The following is a 20,985-nucleotide window of genomic DNA, read 5'->3' as shown; positions in this document are numbered from 1 at the left end:
AGTACTTAGGCCGTACGTCAAAACTAAAAGACTGATTTTTACCACATTTAAAAAACAGATAGATATGTATGTAACGGAAGACTCCATTAGATTTTGGAGGCAATCCGGGCCAGAATCCTAATTCTGGAACACTTTATTAGTTCACTAATTTTAGGTCAAAAATACAAGACGGATCTAATATGATTCTTGATCCTTTTCTATTTTACTGCTGGCGGAGGTTGCTCTTGTTTGATTATTATTTTTTCATTGTTCTGGAATATCTCTTTAAACATTACCGGTTCTACTCTAAATAAATTAATTACATAACAGACTAAACAAGTTCTTATTTTTTTAATTCTAAAGCAATGACATTTTTATTTTTTTTAAATCCAGTCTTCCTGAATGCATGAGCACTAATTTTCAAGAATGTTTACAACCCACTAATACAAATTAGGCTAATTCCAAAAAGAAGAATTAATTTATATTTAACTGTGAATCACAACATTTGTATACATCTGTTTTATTGTTTACCTTTATGACGACATTTATAATTATTAAAAAGATTCAAAGTTCAAAGTCATAATAAATTACTATAATTGTATTACACACTAAGAGGAGCCAAACAAATGGCAGCCCATAAAACTGAAAGAGAAAAGCAGAACAATTCTAGATTCTACTAATCCTTTCTGCTTTGATTGAGTGCTGTTTGTCCATTTTTCCCATCTCAATGTAGCATCCTGCATCATCTACATAAAACCCATTACAGAAATATTCTCTTCTACAACGTATAGCACATCTCAAATAAAGGGTCCTGTTCTGTACGCCTACTTTCTCATCACCAACAATGTAAAATCCCGAAATAGCTGTAATAAAAGAAAATAAACATTACATATAAAAGGCAGCACAAGCAATAAAAACTCGTTTAACCCTATAAACTATTTTATTTTATTGATAAACACGATTTCACAAGGGCAAGACAAACGACAAAAGCCACTGATGAAGGGCTAGTGTTCTAATTTTTCTAGCTGTTTTTACTTTATATATATAAAATCCAAAGGCAAATTACTGAAAAAATGACAATGTTGTGGGTATCAGTAGCTTGATCTCAATGGAGATACAAAAAAAAAGCGAAAAGCTAAATCAAAACGATAAAGTAAAACAACAAGAAAAATTAGCAGAGCTTTCGGGCAACACTAGCCCTTCATCAGTGCAAGTGAAGGAATTTGGATAACTTCATAGCATAAGAACTGGCAAGTGCTGCCTGGGTGGATAGGAATAAAAGAAATACAACAAAAGGAGAAAGGGTGGTGAATGCTGGATGGAGACTGAATAAGAGTAGAAAACAAAGAATGTAGCTTGGTAGAGATATAAACAATTTTGGAATGGAACTAAAAAAACAACTTAAATAGTGGTCATTGAAACTTAAATTTTGGTAGTCAATGGAATAATTTTACCGATCTGGGAGTATGTTCCTAATGGCAAGTCCAAAAGGTTTTGTGGTTTTAAGTAGTAATCACCAGTGGCTTTCTTTGTCTTTGAGAGTTTTGTCGCTCCATTTGACATCGTGGTCTATTGCAATAACTATGAAATGTGCAATCGAGTGACCAGCTACAGATTGATCAAGCTTTAATGTTTTGATAGCCTGATCTGTGTTGTGTCATTCTCGTACGGAGAGTGTTTTTTGTTTCCCCGACCTACTGTTTACCACAAATATTACAGTATGAGATAAATGACGTTTTTGGTTAGACAATTAATATATATATATATAAATAAATATAATTATTAGAAACTAGTTGCAATTATGAGATAATTTGGCTCAAGGTCACGAAACTAGAATTATATGAACTTTGAACTTTACCTCTTTCACACATAAAGTATGGTGAAAACAGAGCTAAATCGTACTTGCGATCCTTCATACTTCCTTTTAATCTAACTGCGGCCGAGTCGATGTTAGCAACACTAGGTTGCGATCCTCCTGAACCTCCCCATTTAACAACGTCTGTATCAAGATGTTCTCCCGTTTCCCATAGCCAATTAGAATTAACATATCTGTTCAGACCTGCTTCTCGGGATAGGCCAATGACAAATGAATCACTTGGATAGTGTGTACTCATGAAGTCGTTGACGGCTGCAGCCTCGTCCGCAGTCGTCAAACTAACCAAAAGTTCACCGTAAGATTCACAGAACTCGCTTGCATCTCTTCTTTTAATAACTACATTATTCTGAACCGTTTCCACAACAGTATATCGTGAGCCGCCGTACATAAATTCAGAAATACCTTGAATTTTGTTGAAAAAAGAAAACACAATATAATTACACTTGTTTAGTTATGTATACGTTATGCTATTATACCACTTTTAGGAAACTCTTTTTTATTAGGTGATCATTTAGAATAAAATGATCACATATTGTTATTGTACTTTCGCTCAAATTTCAATATGTGCTTGCTAATTCAATTATCTTTCTCATGCGTGTTAGCCACTTTCATTTTGATGTCATCACGCTTAAATATTTGTAATTTCACCTACATCATATATTTGAATATCTTACAGCTTTCGGAATTAAAGGTGATCTTGATGTAAATAACTTATCATGAAAGCTGCTAATATAAATTTATATACAAAATTTCCCTATCGGATGTTGTGACGGTATAATAAAGTCAGCTGAATTAAAAAAGTTATTTTTTCCTCTCTTTTATCAAAATTATACCAGGGAAGAGTTAAATTACAATTTAATTCTTCCCTGATTAGGCCTATATGAATTAAAAACAGCGAGCATCGCGCTTCTACTCCAAAATTGTCATCTTCTGTTTGATGTTGCTAACGTCATCATATAAACAAAATTAGAACATGTGGGTCCCGTAGTTTCAGTTACAGTACACTGTTATAGATATACAGTATACTGTATATATTTTATGACACAAAATAGGCTATAAGCGGCGTATGCATCAATAAATCAACATTTTGCGATCATATATTAATGTACGTGCATGTTTTTAAAAAACTAAATGTCAGTAAAATTATAAAAATGATCACATATAATTCGTCAAAGTGACGAATTAAATTCTAGTTTTATTCGTTTACGTCCATCGTTCTATCGAATGAATTATATTGGGAGTTAAAAGTAATTACAGTAAAAGTTATATAAATAAACTATTTTGGTAGATAAAAAGTCAATTTTACCTGGAATTCCATAAATTGCTGCAGCTCCTAAAAAGATAATGTAAGATGAAATATGTGTTTGTTAATAATAAAACCTTGTGCTTCAAATAAAGAAGTATGGCAAGCCTCAGCTGTCTGAAGTATTCAAAATATTATATTATTATATCATTTTTTTATTATATTATATATTGTATTGTAATGAAATATACGTTTTGCATTATATTACTTAGTTTTAGCATTATATTATATCTATTTCTAATATATTATGTGAAAAATGTAACAAATTATTGACTATTTGTATTATATTATTCGGTTTTGGCATTATATTATGAACATTTACTATTATATTATTAATAAAATACATTATATTATAATATAATTGTATTATATTAAACGCATTTACCTTACTTTATAACATACAACATTATTATATTATACGGATTCGTTAGTTATATTATTATTTTGTATGATGTTTATTATACGTCACGACTTATTTCAGTTCTTCTAACTCTTTCTCTCCCTCCCCCTGTTCACTAGCAATCAGCGGCAGAATCTGAATTGTGTGACTGTTGAAGAATAACTAATTATCTTTACTCTACGTACTAGGCCTAGGCCTACTAGGGGATCTAGCCTAGACGTAGCTAGTTAGACAAGTGACCAAGGACCACCGGACAGCTACAACTAATACTACAATACAATAATACTACTACAATAACTACTACTGCTACTACCTAGGCCTAACTAGTAGAGTACTAGCATGGAGTACTCCATGGTACTAGGTAGCTACTACTAGGCTCTAGGGCGTATGTATGATGTTAACTACTACTAGGCCTACTAGTACTAGGCTAGGCCTAGACTTAAGTTGTAGTAGGCTAGGGCCGGGCCTGCTGCCTTAGGCTAGGCTACTACTACTACTACTACTAGGCAGTCAGCCCATGATGGGTACGAGTAAGCCAAGATTTTGGATAAGTAAACCAAAATTTGGGTACGAGCGAGTTGGCATGGGTACGGGTTGACCTGTATCCTTCTAGCTAATCGTACTAGGCCTAGGTCTCAAGTAAGTCTACGCTACCCAGTCCGGCTACAATATGGTTTATTTTGTTTTATAGCTTTATTGATAGCTGGGTTCAAATCTGGGTTGGGATGGCTTTTTCTAAAACAGATTTCCTTATCATAATAAAATAATATATGAATTTATTTGTAATATTGTAATGTATACATAATATAAGTAATTGCCATTGCATTTATTATTATTAATTATATATTATACTGTTACCCCTTAATTATACTATAGTATAATTTCCTTGTTATATTTTACAATATTTTCTTCATAATTCTACAATTTTGTCTTTCACAGCACAAATTTATCATTATCATATTGAATCATCACACACCAAGTCTCATAAATCTCTACTGTATTTGTCCAAGCTACTCCAGCTACATGGTATTGCCTTGAGGCTAAACTACACACTGTATACTGGCACTACCATCATTCCTGGCTCGTCAACCTGGACAACATAAGCACAGTTTCAGTTTATTTACCATTTCAATTTCTGAACATAAGAGATGAACAACTTATATGGATGGATAACCGTAAGAGCGAAGCTCGTTTACCGGTCACCCGTTAGTGCAGTGACATTACAGACAACATAAAGACAGGACAAAGGTGCAATACATAACAAGACATGTGAACACTAGTGTTTGCAACCCCTTGGATAAAATAATGTATTTATATAAAGGAAAAAGTTAGATATTATAATATTTCTTTTCGATCATACAATGATAATTTTAAAATTACTTCCTAAGAAGTCATACTACTGATTCAAAATAGTGACTTACACCCTGTGGTCAAGGCTTTACTTTCTCTTATGCTTATTTCCTCCAACAGACAGAGTACATAGGACTTTTTTTATTCATAACTGTTGAATTGCATCCCAATACATAGTACCTATTGGTATTATATCTAAAAATACAAAGGCGGCTAACACAGATAGTTCCATATATACAGTACTCTTTTATAAATAGATGTATCTCTCCAAACTACTCCCAACTACCTAATCTAATAATAGTACTATTAGCATACTACTATACACTTTGTAGACAAGAAATAAGTTGTATACACAGTATGGTAGTACAGTCGATCGCCCTCTCACTGGCTCGGTCAACATAATCTATGCCTAGATTATTACAGTAATTAAAGTACATTATTACAGAGATTTTTTTTTTTTTTTTTTGCAGAAATCAAAGTTATGTGTATAGAAAGCAGTACTCGTATTAAAAACTAAGCATTTTGCAGGTCTTGAACGCAAACTGGCAGGATATTTTTTATTGTTGAAATGAATTGAATCCTAACTTATTTTCTACGAACTGGAGACAAAGACATATTATGACCCTTTTATTTAAATTTATTTGAATAGACCTCCATGTAAAGTCATTAAAGGCTACATGATTGTTTTATATTTTAATATGTGATAGTAGAAAATCATTGTGTATAATGAGGACTATGAATCTTATATTTACTTGCATTCTCATCTTTTTAAAATATTATTTATAATGCTGGTAATGAGTTTAAAATTTAATTATATTGACTATTTTTGATAATCATCATGTCCTTATAAATTCATTTATATTTCTTTTGTGTAATATATTTCATATATTATGTATTAAATAAATTGGTAAGGCCCTATACTGTTATTATTTAAGAAAAGTTTATATACACTATTATTTAAATGCCTACCAATATTAGTATTAATTTTTTATGTAAATATTTTGTCTAGTTGTCTTGATTTTTTGTATAGGCCAATGGCATCAATGTTTTTCTCAACGCAAATTAGCCTAATAATGCCACATTTAGACACATGATTCATTGATTTCTGATATTCTGTACTTGTGTTTGCATTACTAAAATAGTAGTTAATATATTTTATTTATAATGTATGTATAAACATATATTCATATTTTTTTAAACATTTTTAATACCTATCTACCTTTCTGATATTGTTACTATTATATAATATTTTTTGAGGCAGCAATAAAAAAAAAATTAAAACATTTAATTTGACCTATACTGTACTATGTTAGTTCAGGAGATAAAGTGTGTGTGGGCAGAAACTAGTGTGTTGGAAGTTGGTGGTGTGAGGTGTATAGTTGTCACTTTAAGACCTAAATTAGATGTTTTCTGAAGAAAAGAAGTAAGCGGATACGCTTTCAAACAACTCCAAGAAGATTCACACAAAAATAATTACTTTCCAATAAAATAGTATAACAGTGTATATTACAGTACATTGAATAAACTCGAGCGGAATAATAACGCACATAAAAAAACATTCATTTTCTTGTCGAAAAGTGCCCTCTCTAGTTTTCTATTAATTTATTAATAATTATTATTAATTAATGAGTAATATGAACATATTTTTAACATTCAATGCTGGAAGCTGGTTCTACTCCTAACAAAGTTTCATACCTCCAAATTTCATCAACGTATTCAAAGCACTTCAATATTAAATATCACATTTAACATAAAAAATCGGGTTTTGGATAGAATTTTGCTTAAAAACATATACAAAAAACATCGATAAAAAATACTTTTCGTATTCAAAAACATTTGATACTTGGTATAAATGTTCACTATATGTTGCTCTATTCACAGAAACAAAATTGCATTCATGAAAGTTTTTTGTTAGTTGTTTTTTCAAAATCGTTATTAGGTTGAAAAAAATGAGTTGGAATTGTATGATCTTTCATAAGTGTACATTTTGTAAAAACGTAAATTAAAAAAATCAGTGATATGGCTTGATAGTTATTTTTTTTTGCAATATGGATGGAGCAACCTATATTGAACATTTATACCAAGTATCAAATGTTTTTGAATACGAAAAGTATTTTTTATCGATGTTTTTTGTATATGTTTTTAAGCAAAATTCTATCAAAACCTGAATTTGTAATGTTAAATGTGATATTTATTTAAGTGCTTTGAATACGTTGATGAAATTTGGAGGTATGAAACTTTTTTAGGAGTAGATACAGCTTCCAGCCTTAAATGTAAAAAATATGTTCATATTACTCATTAATTAATAATAATTATTAATAAATTAATAGAAAACTAGAGAGGGCACTTTTCGAAAAGAAAATGAATATTTTTTTATGTGCGTTATTATTCCGCTCGAGTTTATTCAATGTACTGTAATATACACTGTTATACTATTTTATTGGAAAGTAATTATTTTTGTGTGAATCTTCTTGAAGTTGTTTGAAAGCGTATCCTTTTACTTCTTTTCTTCAGAAACATCTAATTTAGGTCTTAAAGTGACAAATATACACCTCACACCAGATTCTGCCCACACACACTTCATCTCCTGAACTAACATAGTACAGTATAAGTCAAAATAATTGTTTACAATTTTTTTTTATTGAAAACAATCTGCCTCAAAAAATATTATACAATAGTAACAATATCAGAAAGGTAGGTATTGTAATAATGTTTAAATTTAAAAATGTGAAAAAAAAACTGAATGTTTATACATACATTACAAATGAAATATATTAACTACTAGGTTATTTTAGTGATGCATACACAAGTACAGAATATCAGAAATCAATGAATCATGTTTCTAAATGTGGCATTATTAGGCTAATTTGCTTTGAGAAAAACATTGATGCCATTGGTCTATACAAAAAATCAAGGCAATTAGACAAAATATTTATATAAACAATTATACTAATATTGGTAGGCATAAAATAAGTGTATATAAACTTTTCTTAAATAATAACAGTATAGGGCCTTACCAATTTATTTAATACATAATATATGAACTATATTATTCCACAAAAGAAATATAAATGAATTTATATGGACATAATGATTATCAAAACTAGTCAATATAATTAAATTTTAAACTCATTACCACCAGCATTATAAATAAAATTTTAAAAAGATGAGAATGCAAGTAAATATCAGATTCATAGTCCTCATTATACACAATGATTTTCTACTATTAGTATCACATATTAAAATATAAAACAATCATGTAGCCTTTAATGAATTTACATGGAGGTCTATTCAAATAAATTTAAATAAAAGGGTCATAATATGTCTTCGTCTCCAGTTCGTAGAAAATGAAGTTAGGATTCCATTCATTTCAACAATAAAAAATATTCAAAATATCCTGCCAGTTTGCGTTCAAGAGTACAACCTGCTTAGTTTTTAATACGAGTACTGCTTTCTATACACATAACTTTGATTTCTGCAAAAAAAAAAAAATCTCTGTAATAATGTACTTTAATTACTGTAATAATCTAGGTATAGATTATGTTGACCGGGCCAGTGAGAGGGCGTTCGACTGTACTACCATAAGTCCTCTAAGTGTATACAACTTACTTCTTGTCTACAAAGTGTATAGTAGTATGCTAATAGTACTGTTATTAGATTAGGTAGTTGGGAGTAGTTTGGAGAGATACATCTATTTATAAGAGAGTACTGTATATGGAACTATCTGTGTTAGCCGCCTTTGTATTTTTAGATATAATACCAATAGGTACTATGTATTGGGATGCAATTCAACAGTTATGAATAAAAAAGTCCTATGTACTCTGTATGTTGGAGGAAATAAGCATAAGAGAAAATAAAGCCTTGACCACAGGGTGTAAGTCACTATTTTGAATCAGTAGTATGACTTCTTACAAAATAATTTTAAAATTATCATTGTATGATCGAAAAGAAATATTATAATATCTAACTTTCTCCTTTATATAAATATATTATTTTATCCAAGGGGTTGCAAACACAAGTGTTCACATGTCTTGTTATGTATTGCACCTTTGTCCTGTCTTTATGTTGTCTGTAATGTCACTGCACTAACGGGTGACAGGCAAACGAGCTTCGCTCTTACGGTTATCCATCCATATAAGTTGTTCATCACTTATGTTCAGAAATTGAAATGGTAAATAAACTGAAACTGAAACTGTGCTTATGTGGTCCAGGTTGACGAGCCAGGAATGATGGTAGTGCCAGTATACCGTGTAGTTTAGCCTCAAGGCAATACCATGAAGCTGGAGTAGCTTAGAGAAATACAGTAGAGATTTATGAGACTTGGTGTGTGATGATTCAGTATGATAAATTTGTGCTGTGAAAGACAAAATTGTAGAATTATGAAGAAAATATTGTAAAATATAACAAGGAATTTATACTATAGTATAATTAAGGGGTAACCGGTTAATATATAATTAATAATAAATGCAATGGCAATTACTTATATTATGTATACATTACAATATTACAAATAAATTCATATATTATTTTATTATAAGGAAATCTGTTTTAGAATGAGAAAAAGCCATCCCAACCCAGATTTGAACCCAGCTATCAATAAAGCTATAAAACAAAATAAACCATATTGTAGCCGGACTGGGTAGCGTAGACTTACTTGAGGCCTAGGGCTAGGCCTAGTACGATTAGCTAGAAGGATACAGGTCAACCCGTACCCAGGGCCATGCCAACTCGCTCGTACCCAAATTTTGGTTTACTTATCCAAAATTTTGGCTTACTCGTACCCATCATGGGCTGACTGCCTAGTAGTAGTAGTAGTAGTAGCCTAGCCTAAGGCAGCAGGCCCGGCCCTAGCCTACTACAACTTAAGTCTAGGCCTAGCCTAGTACTAGTAGTAGGCCTAGCTAGGCCTAGTAGTTAACATCATACATACGCCCTAGAGCCTAGTAGTAGCTACCTAGTACTCTACTAGCTAGGCCTAGGTAGTAGCAGTAGTAGTTATTGTAGTAGTATTATTGTATTGTAGTATTAGTTGTAGCTGTCCGGTGGTCCTTGGTCACTTGTCTAACTAGCTACGTCTAGGCTAGATCCCCTAGTAGGCCTAGGCCTAGTACGTAGTAAAGATAATTAGTTATTCTTCAACAGTCACACAATTCAGATTCTGCCGCTGATTGCTAGTGAACAGGGGGAGGGAGAGAAACAGTTAGAAGAACTGAAATAAGTCGTGACGTTTAAAAAAAATCATACAAAATAATAATATAACTAACGAATCCGTATAACATAATAATGTTGTATGTTATAAAGTAAGGTAAATGCGTTTAATATAATACAATTATATTATAATATAATGTATTTTATTAATAATATAATAGTAAATGTTCATAATATAATGCCAAAACCGAATAATATAATACAAATAGTCAATAATTTGTTACATTTTTCACATAATATATTAGAAATAGATATAATATAATGCTAAAACTAAGTAATATAATGCAAAACGTATATTTCATTACAATACAATATATAATATAATAAAACATGATATAATAATATAATATTTTGAATACTTCAGACAGCTGAGGCTTGCCATAAAGAAGGACGATCGAATGATATTTTGAACCGTACATTCTTGTACATGTTTATATACATGGCCCAATTAATTTTATATTATTTTTCTTTTTGCCTTTGCAATCATGTCGGTGTTTTTGAACGATTAAACTTATAACTTGCCTTTGTAAATATTCGAATAAACGCCCCGGAGCGTTATTGTTCAGAGTGCTTTTTAAGGATGTGGGCGGTTATTCGATGCGAGAGGCGTTTATTTTATTTTTTTGGTGTAATGGTAACATGTATAATAATCAAATAAATACCCCTTAGATATGAAACAATACAGCACGTTTAATATAATATGTTATAATATACAGTAACAATTGTATCATAATGCTTGGTAATAATTGTAGATATAGAAATGTGTTAATGCAATACCGTATTCAAGACAATAAATAAACGGCTTTTAATCGAGGGGGCGTTTATTTCAAATGATGTTCAATCAAAAGTGTAAACTCCAAAAACAATTATTATTATTTACGTATTCAAATTATTTTTTTCCGAGGAAAAGGTGGACGTCCTACAAGCCCACCACTGTGTATCGGCCCGGTCACACTGATATAAAAATAATATCTTACCTTTTCCATACAAATGAGCAAAAAGAATACAGAAGCATAGCCTTAATTGAAACATATTGATACCGGAGTTAATAATGTTCGTCGCTGCAAAGAAGCAACGCCTTGACAGGTATAAGCAGACAGTACAACTGAAATATTGCAAGCTTGTCAGCCTATCTGATGAATTTATATGACTTTAAAAAAAAATAAATTATAAACTTCAGTGTTGTTGCTATTATGTGAACCTATTATAATTACTTGCAAGTCACCTATTGTAATTTTTTTCTTTAATTTGAATGAAGAATAGATGTATTGCTGACTGTTAAATGACTAATTACAAACGTATTAATGATAATAAAAATATCAAGATATTAGAAAGAAGTTACGAGTTTTGATGATTTTTATCGATTTAATTTTATACTCGTAACAAAGTACACAAATTAAACCGAAATACTAATTATTCTTAAGCTGTATAGGCCTAGACCTACGTAATATAACAAGCAATTATAAACACGTTGTCAGCCATTGTTACTGTTTTAGATGAAATACGTTGTGCTTTCATTTATCTAATGCTCATTCTAATATAAAAGTCTTTACGATTTTCCTGGATAAATTTATATGCAAATATAAGTGAAGACTACCCCTTAGTTGGATTATTTTTGGCGATTTTACGTAACCTACAGGTCTTTAGCAAAGTTCCTTCCTTCCAAGAATACGGTACCGTTTTAAAATAGTCCTGGACAAAATCCAAGGCCCACGTAGAGTCTGTATCTATCCTGAGCGGAAACCGTCAGTCCGCTCCGCGTTATGTGTAAACGCTCATAAGGAATAAAACATAGATTCTATGTTTGTATTACGGTACCTTTACCGCTAATAAGCTTTACAGCGTGGTTCCCACTAGTGACGTAACGTAACGCAACGCAGAGACGTATTGACGCAAAGTGCTGTATTGCATAATCACAAGTGGGAATCGACAACGCATTTCTGCAAACATCGCAGGTTTGATTTCACGCATGTGGGGGAAATCTATATATAAATTTACGTAAAGGCAAAATTCGGTAAATCGCGCGTTACTTCTAGAATGTTTACTCGATGGTATATAAAGTTGGTTCGTACTTTCGATACTGATTTTAACCACCTGATGTAACCCTGTTTACTAATTAAATCGAGTTAGATTTTAGGTTCAACGATTTGCCCCAAATAGGGATGTTTTCCGATCGTGTTATTAATGGATAATGGATGTCCATTTTGAAAAATACCCGTACACAATAATACGAATAATGATGCTTCGTATTTACCTATCTCCTTCTAAGATAATTGTTTTTAATAGCTGAAACCTGTTGAAGAGCTCGAGTACAGTTGAAGACAGACCGATTTTCTTTAAAAAAAAAACTATTTTGATAGATTTAATATACATTTGTATAAACGTATTGATTTGTAATGAATAGAACATTACAATCTCCCAGTATAATTATTTGTTGAGTAGGTACATTTGTGCGCTCTTGCGGGATAAACTTAAAAACTTTAGATATAGTATTGAAATACTTTCACAATACAGTACTGTAAATACGTATTAACCATTTTTGGTCGCCATTTGAATCGCACATTTCTTATTGTGAGTGTGGGTAGATATATAAACACAAAATATACAAATAAACGTTATTACTGTGAGTGTGGGTAAGGCTCTACTGTTAGATATATAAACACATAATATACAAATAAACGTTATTACTGACAGTTGCTTCTCAATGTTTGTATTAATTAATAATTACAAACAAATATCGTAGTGGTGTATCGTTACATGTACTTTACTATTTCAATCGACTATGACAATGGCAGTTTTAAGTATTAAATCGCAAGTGTGGTACTGTAGTTAGTGGTATATTATATATAGGCCTATAAAACATGAACAAATATTTCGTTACTGAGTGGATACAGAATATATTTAAAAAAATGTTACTCTTTGTACCCATCCTCTTCCCCATCCCTCAACCCTAATGTTGCATACACAAATTGAGTTTGTTTAAATGAGTCCAAATCAAAAATTTTGACTCATTTTGTGACAAGTTTCTCTTTCGGAAGTAATTCCCAGGGTGCTAATTTTAGCTGACTACATAAATCATCGTGTCTATTTATTCGTTTCTGTAAACGACAATGTATTATATTCCTGCGGTACGTACATTTGACGTCAGTTTTTTTACGCTGAAATTACTGTGTATTTGAGAACTATCTGTGGGCACGACCTGTTAACACACTTATTGGAAGTGCATTTTCTTACGTTGCGTAGGTTGCGTTACGTTGCGCGTCGCTAGTGGAACCAAGATAAGTAAACTACGTATTTGCATCCCTGGATGTAGCATGAGCCAGTTTTCCGAGGCGTGAACATCTTCAAATAATGAAAGAGCATAAGACTACTTATGAAAGTCACCACAGAGAAGAGATTACCTGCATACTATATCATTGCAAATTCTCGAGGCTGATCGATTATTTAACATTTTAGGATTTAATAGATGAATATGCAATTAGCACTCTAAATATGTTCTATTTTGTATGACGTAATTATTTTATTATTAATTTACACTTTATACTGGTATATGACTTGGTTATGATTGGGGACTTGATACAGCTTGGTTGGGCTTGGTATTTAGGAGGTATAAGTGGCGGCTGCCATATAATTTGGTGGCGGCTGCCATCCAGATAATAACCGGCGACCGCCAAATAATTATGCGGCGGCTGTGAGATAACGGTTTCTAAAAATGTTAATTCCATAATTGGTGGCCCAAACATCGTCAGTTAGTCTTTTAACAACCTCTGAAGCAACCCTGTATTCCGTTCTTCATCAACCGACATGCTTACCATAACATCAATGCTGCATAGTGTACCGTTAACACAAGTTGGCATAAATATTTGTACAAGAATGGCATCGACAAGCAGGACATTTAAACTTGATATCAGTAAAAAGCTGAGAAAGAAGGACTTCAATGAAGCGGGTAGGGACGTTTTGTTGTTTTATACTTTGTAGGCATAATACCAAATCTGGTGTTTCTATTCCGGATCAAATAATCTAAATTAACCAGACATTAGGCGTACACTTTCCGAATGTGTATACTTTTCAGATTAATTTAAACATTTTGGGCTTGTAGTCTTTTGTTTAGTATCTAATTATGACCCATTTACTCAATGCTCCTGTTTTTGTTTGTATATTTTGTTATGTCATTAAATGTTAATGAAATTGAAATGTACCTAATATTGATATATCATTTCATATTTCAGGTTATATCCGCCAGTCAAGGTATGCACAACTTCACGAAGAAGTTGTGAAAAATTCGAACAGAGACATCTATTTATCTAGGACTAAGGAATCCTACTTTGTGCGTCATCAGCAAGGATTTGTTAACGAGAATATCACCACCGATATGATATCACAACCTATGCACGGTACGTATAGCATTATGCATGTTGGTACATCTTCCAGTGTTTTCTGTACTAGGATAAAAACAGCAAAAGTGTATTAGTACATCTATTACACAATTTGTATGCCTTAATTTTGAAAGCAGACGACCGTGCACAATACCAAAAGTATTTACAGATAGATATCCATATGCTGCGCAGGCGCAAAAGACTCATTTAAAGTCTTTATCTGAAACTCCCGGATCTTTAGATGCAATCCACAACACCAACGTAATCGTTGGCGAAGAATTATGTGGATGGAGATAAATTAACACACGAATGAATCATCATATATCAAGTTTTGTATCGACCTTGTCCAATCATATTTTATGAGCAACACTGATAAAATACTCACTTATGTTACCACCAGATATTTTTAATGGTCAGTTCCGGCCCGAGGAGTATATTGCTCAATATTTTAGCGAAACACTGAAAGGAGATGAATTATATTATACAATGTGGCAGGATCTACAACAAGATCATCTTCTTCATTTTGAGGCAAAAAACAGAAAAATGTTGTTTTTAAATGCCAACTAGATTTCAGTTCAAAACACTGTTTTAAAATCCTTTTATTCTCCCTCAAACTTTATGTGACAAAAAATGGGGTGTGCCCCTGTATGGACATGATGATGTCATATCACTACCATCCATATTTAAGCATATCACTACCATATTTGGGAACATCACTAAACTAGTTTGATACTGTAGTGTGGACAGAGCTTCTTAGAATTTTGCATGTAATTTAACCGGGTATGTTTCCGTTTTCCACTCTATTGTCGTCATGATAAGTTATTTACTCTCAACATGCTATGGATAAACACCCTCCAGGAGTGCTGCTGTATGTGCATATATAATACACATCATCATATATTTCACGTTGGCTAACTCTATGTCGAGAATAGAAAGGTAGAATTTTAACCACTTTTTGAAAAAATCCCTATACTATAGAGTAAAATAATGTCTTCTGCGCATGTCAATTATACTATAGTAACCAGTTTTATCGAAAAATAGAAAGTTCGAAAATTTCGAATCGAAAATGGCCAATTTTCAACCCTTTTATTTTTTTTTATTGTTAGTTATGCTATAGTAACCAGTTATATCGAAAAATAAAAAGGTCGAAATTTGACAATTTTTGGAAAAAATCCCTGTACAGGGAATTTTTCGAAAAATGGCAATTTCCGACCCTTTTATTTTTTAACATAACTGGTTACTATTATCATAATTTACATGCGCAGAGTCCAAAAACGTTTTCTGCGCATGTAACCAGTTATATCGACAAATATAAAGGTCGAAATTTGACCATTTTTTGAAAAAAAATCAAAATTTACATGCTCAGAGTCCAAAAACGTGTTCTGCACATGTTAATTATGCTATAGAAACCATTTATATCGAAAAATAGAAAGTTCGAAGTTTGACCATTTTTGAAAAAAAAACGTGTTCTGCGCATGTTAATTATGCTATAGTAACCAGTTATATCGAAAAAAAACAGGTCGAAATTTGACCATATTTGGAAAAAATCCCTGTACATGGAAATTTTCAAAAAATGGCCAATTTTCGACCCTTTTATTTTTTTGACATAACTGGTTACTATATCATAATTAACATTGGCAGAGTCCCAAAACGTGTTTTCTGCGCATGTTAATTATGCTATAGTGACCAGTTATATCGAACAATAGAGGTCGAAATTTAATAATTTGTTGAAAAAAAAAAAGTATTCTGCGCATGTTAATTATGCTATATTAACCAGTTATATCGAAAAATAAATAGGTCGAAATTTGACAATTAAAAAAAAAAATCCATGTACTATAATAGCACAGGGATATTTTCGAAAATGGCCAATTTTCGACCCTTTTATTTTGACATAACTGGTTACTATATCATAATTTACATGCGTCCAAATACTTCTTTTGCGCATGTTAATTATGCTATAGTAACCAGTTATATTGAAAAATATAAAGGTCGAAATTTGACCATTTTTTGAAACATTATTTACATGTGCAGAGTCTAAAATTGTCGAAAAATTGCCAATTTTCGACCCTTTTATTTTTTGACATAACTGGTTACTATATCATAATTAACATGCGCAGAGTCTAAAAATGTGTTCTGCGCATTTTAATTATGCTATTGTAACCAGTTATATTGAAAAATAAAATTTTTTTTTTTGAAAAAACCCCTGTAATATAGCACAGGGAAATTTTCAAAAATGGCCAATTTTCGACCCTTTTATTTTTCGACATAACTGGTTACTATATCATAATTTACATGCGCATAGTCTAAAAACGTATTATGCGCATGTTAATTATGCTATAGTAACCAGTTATATGGAAAAATAAAAAGGCCGAAATTTGACCATTTTTGGAAAAAATCCCCATACTATATTGCACAGGGAAATTTTCTAAAATGGCCAATTTCGACCTTTCTATTTTGACATAACTGGTTACTATATCATAATTTACATGGTTAGAGTCCAAAAACGTGTTCTGCGCATGTTAATTATGCTATAGTAATTAGTTATATCGAAAAATATAAAGGTCGAAATTTGACCTTTTTTTGAAAAAGCATTATTTACATGCGCATGTTAATTATGCTATAGTAACCAGTTATATAGAAAAATATAAAGGCCGAAATTTGACAATTTTTGGATAAAAATCCCTGTACTATAGCACATGGAAATTTTCGAAAATGGCCAATTTTCGACCCTTTTTTGGGACATAACTGGTTACCATATCATAATTTACATGCGCAGAGTCCCAAAACGTCTTCGGCGCATGTTAATTATGCTATAGTAACCAGTTATATCGAAAATAGAAAGGTCGAAATTTACCATTTTTTGAAAAAATCCCTGTACTATAGCACAGGGAAGTTTTCGAAAAAATGGCCAATTTTCGACCCTTTTATTTTTTGACATTACTGGTTACTATATCATAATTTACATGCGCGGAGTCCAAAAAACGTCTTCTGCGCATGTTAATTATGCTATAGTAACCAGTTATATCGAAAAATAAAAAGTTCGAAATTTGACCATTTTTTGAAAAAATTCCTGTACTATAGCACAGGGAAATTTTCGAAAATGGCCAATTTTCGACCCTTTTATTTTTTGACATAACTGGTTACTATATCATAATTTACATGCGCAGAGTCTAAAAATGTCTTCTGCGCATGTTAATTATGCTATAGTAACCAGTTATATGGAAAAATAAAAAGGCCGAAATTTGACCATTTTTGGAAAAAATCTCTGTACTATAGCATAGAGAAATTTTCGAAAATGGTTAATTTTCGACCCTTTTATTTTTTGACATAACTGGTTACTATTTCATAATTTACATGCGCAGAGTCTAAAAATGTCTTCTGCGCATGTTAATTATGCTATAGTAACCAGTTATATGAAAAAATAAAAAGGCCGAAATTTGACCATTTTTGGAAAAAATCCCTGTACTATAGCACATGGAAATTTTCAAAAATGGCCAATTTTCGACCCTTTTTTTTTGACATAACTGGTTACTATATCATAATTTACATGCGCAGAGTCCCAAAACGTCTTCTGCGCATGTTATTATGCTATAGTAACCAGTTATATCGAAAAATAGAAAGGTCGAAATTTGACTATTTTTTGAAAAAGCATTATTTACATACGCAGAGTCAAAAAACGTGTTCTGCGCATGTTAATTATGCTATAGTAACCAGTTATATGAAAAAATAAAAAGGCCGAAATTTGACCATTTTTGGAAAAATTCCCTGTACTATAGCACAGGGAAATTTTCGAAAACGACCATTTTTCGACCCTTTTATTTTTTTACATAACTGGTTACTATTTCATAATTTACATGCGCAGAGTCCCAAAACGTCTTCTGCGCATGTTAATTATGCTATAGTAACCAGTTATATCGAAAAATAGAAAGGTCGAAATTTGACCATTTTTGGAAAAAATCCGTGTACTATAGCACAGGGAAATTTTCGAAAATGGCCATCTTTTTACCCTTTTATTTTTTGACATAACTGGTTACTATATCATAATTTACATGCGCAGAGTCCCAAAATGTCTTCTGTGCATGTTTATTATGCTATAGTAACCAGTTATATCGAAAAATAGAAAGGTCGAAATTTACCATTTTTTGAAAAAATCCCTGTACTATAACACAGGGAAATTTTCGAAAATGGCCAATTTTCGACCCTTTTATTTTTTGACATAACTGGTTACTATATCATAATTTACATGCGCAGAGTCTAAAAATGTCTTCTGCGCATGTTAATTATGCTATAGTAACCAGTTATATGGAAAAAAAGAAAGGCCGAAGTTTGACCATTTTTTGAAAAAATCCCTGTACTATAGCACAGGTAAATTTTCGAAAATGGCCAATTTTCGACCCTTTTATTTTTTTACATAACTGCTTACTATATCATAATTTACATGCGCAGAGTCCCAAAACGTCTTCTGCGCATGTTAATTATGCTATAGTAACCAGTTATATCGAAAAATAGAAAGGTCGAAATTTGACTATTTTTTGAAAAAGCATTATTTACATGCGCAGAGTCAAAAAACGTCTTCTGCGCATGTAATTATGCTATAGTAACCAGTTATATGGAAAAATAAAAAGGCCGAAATTTGACCATTTTTGGAAAAAATCCCTGTACTATAGTAGCACATGGACATTTTCGAAATTTGCCATTTTTCGACCCTTTTCTTTTTTGACATAACTGGTTACTATTTCATAATTTACATGCGCAGAGTCTAAAGATGTCTTCTGCGAATGTTAATTATGCTATAGTAACCCGTTATATGGAAAAATAAAAATGCCGAAATTTGACCATTTTTGGAAAAAATCTGTGTACTATAGCACAGGGAAATTTTCGAAAATGGCCATTTTTTTACCCTTTTATTTTTTGACATAACTGGTTACTATATCATAATTTACATGCACAGAGTCCCAAAACGTCTTCTGTGCATGTTAATTATGCTATAGTAACCAGTTATATTGAAAAATAAAAAGGTCTAAATTTGACCATTGTTGGAAAAAATCCCTGTACTATAGCACAGGGAAATTTTCGAAAATGGCCAATTTTCTGAAAAAGTCTTTTTCGACCCTTTTATTTTTTGACATAACTGGTTACTATATCATAATTAACATGCACAGATTCAAAAAACATGTTCTGCGCATGTCAATTATGCTATGTTTTAAAAAATCCCTGTCAAATATGCTAGTATGACAAAGTCATTTAGAAAAAAAAAATCACCCAAATTACAGACTTTTAAAAATTCAATTACAGTGTTATGCCCTACTATTGATGTATCACGTTATTTAGCCTGAAATGAAATTTCGTAGAAAATAAAATTACTGCTAGGCAATATTTATTTGAATTCCTACGAATGACATACAAAATCGGTAACAATTTATCCAATACGTGCAGTGAAAAAATATAAACGACACTAAATAATTAATAATACAATAATTATGTCGATGATTAATTATATACTGAAATTATAATTGTTAAGAAACAGTAACAATGCATATAACATGTGCATACACTTATTGATATGCATAAATGGATGTTATATACAGTACATACGTCTTCTAACAAATGTATAGGCCTACAGTACTATACAAATACTCAAATGTATACAAGTACACAAATGTTTACTATATAACACACAATATGTACTATACAAATACACAAATTTATATTATATAACACCTAAATAAATTCCTGTCATTTGATTGGACGATTGTGGGTCACATAGCGTTCAATAGTATGTACTATTAAACTATTGTGTGATAGTACTTTTAAAACATTTTTTTTGTAAAAAAAAAACCAACCACATGAAATCCAATAGCACCGCCTGTTGTTTTGCGACCGGAAGCAGTAACACAAATAACGCAAAACACAAATGACAAGAATCTACTCAGATGTTATATAAAAAAATGCAAAATATAGGAATGTGTACTATACAATAGACAAATGTGTACTATACAATATGCAAATGCGTACTATAAAATATACAGATATACAATACACAAATGTGTACTATACAACAGACAAATGTGTACTATACAATAGACAAATGTGTACTATACAACAGACAAATGTGTACTATACAACACACAAATGTGTACTATACAATAGACAAATGTGTACTATACAACACACAAATGTGTACTATACAATAGACAAATGTGTACTATACAACAGACAAATGTGTACTATACAACACACAAATGTGTACTATACAATAGACAAATGTGTACTATACAATACACAAATGTGTACTATACAACAGACAAATGTGTACTATACAATAGACAAATGTGTACTATACAATAGACAAATGTGTATTATACAATAGACAAATGTGTACTATACAACACACAAATGTGTACTATACAACACACAAATGTGTACTATACAATAGACAAATGTGTACTATACAATAGACAAATGTGTACTATACAACACACAAATGTGTACT

General features: G+C 31.4%; 1 protein-coding gene across 2 annotated transcripts; it reads right to left on the bottom strand.

Moving 5' to 3' along the window:
* Positions 1 to 340: 340 nt before the first annotated feature.
* On the bottom strand, positions 341 to 11,203 carry LOC144853679 (uncharacterized). 2 transcript variants are annotated; one of them, XM_078711447.1, is made up of 4 exons: positions 11,094 to 11,203; positions 3,162 to 3,188; positions 1,838 to 2,257; positions 341 to 842 (listed from the first exon to the last, which is right to left on the bottom strand). In XM_078711447.1, exons 1-4 carry the CDS (start codon positions 11,146 to 11,148, stop codon positions 646 to 648), a joined length of 699 nt encoding a protein of 232 aa, XP_078567573.1. In that variant the 5' UTR covers positions 11,149 to 11,203; the 3' UTR covers positions 341 to 645. The 2 variants fall into 2 exon arrangements, with proteins under 2 accessions (XP_078567573.1, XP_078567574.1); XM_078711448.1 differs by lacking the exon at positions 11,094 to 11,203 and adding an exon at positions 4,213 to 4,254.
* Between the last annotated feature and the right edge of the window lie 9,782 nt (positions 11,204 to 20,985).

This window comes from Antedon bifida, chromosome 10 (genome assembly GCF_963402885.1).
Source record: "Antedon bifida chromosome 10, ecAntBifi1.1, whole genome shotgun sequence".
NCBI classification, from domain to species: domain Eukaryota; kingdom Metazoa; phylum Echinodermata; class Crinoidea; order Comatulida; family Antedonidae; genus Antedon; species Antedon bifida.
Note: the sequence above shows the minus strand (reverse complement) of the source record. Positions and strands in the feature narration are given on the sequence as shown.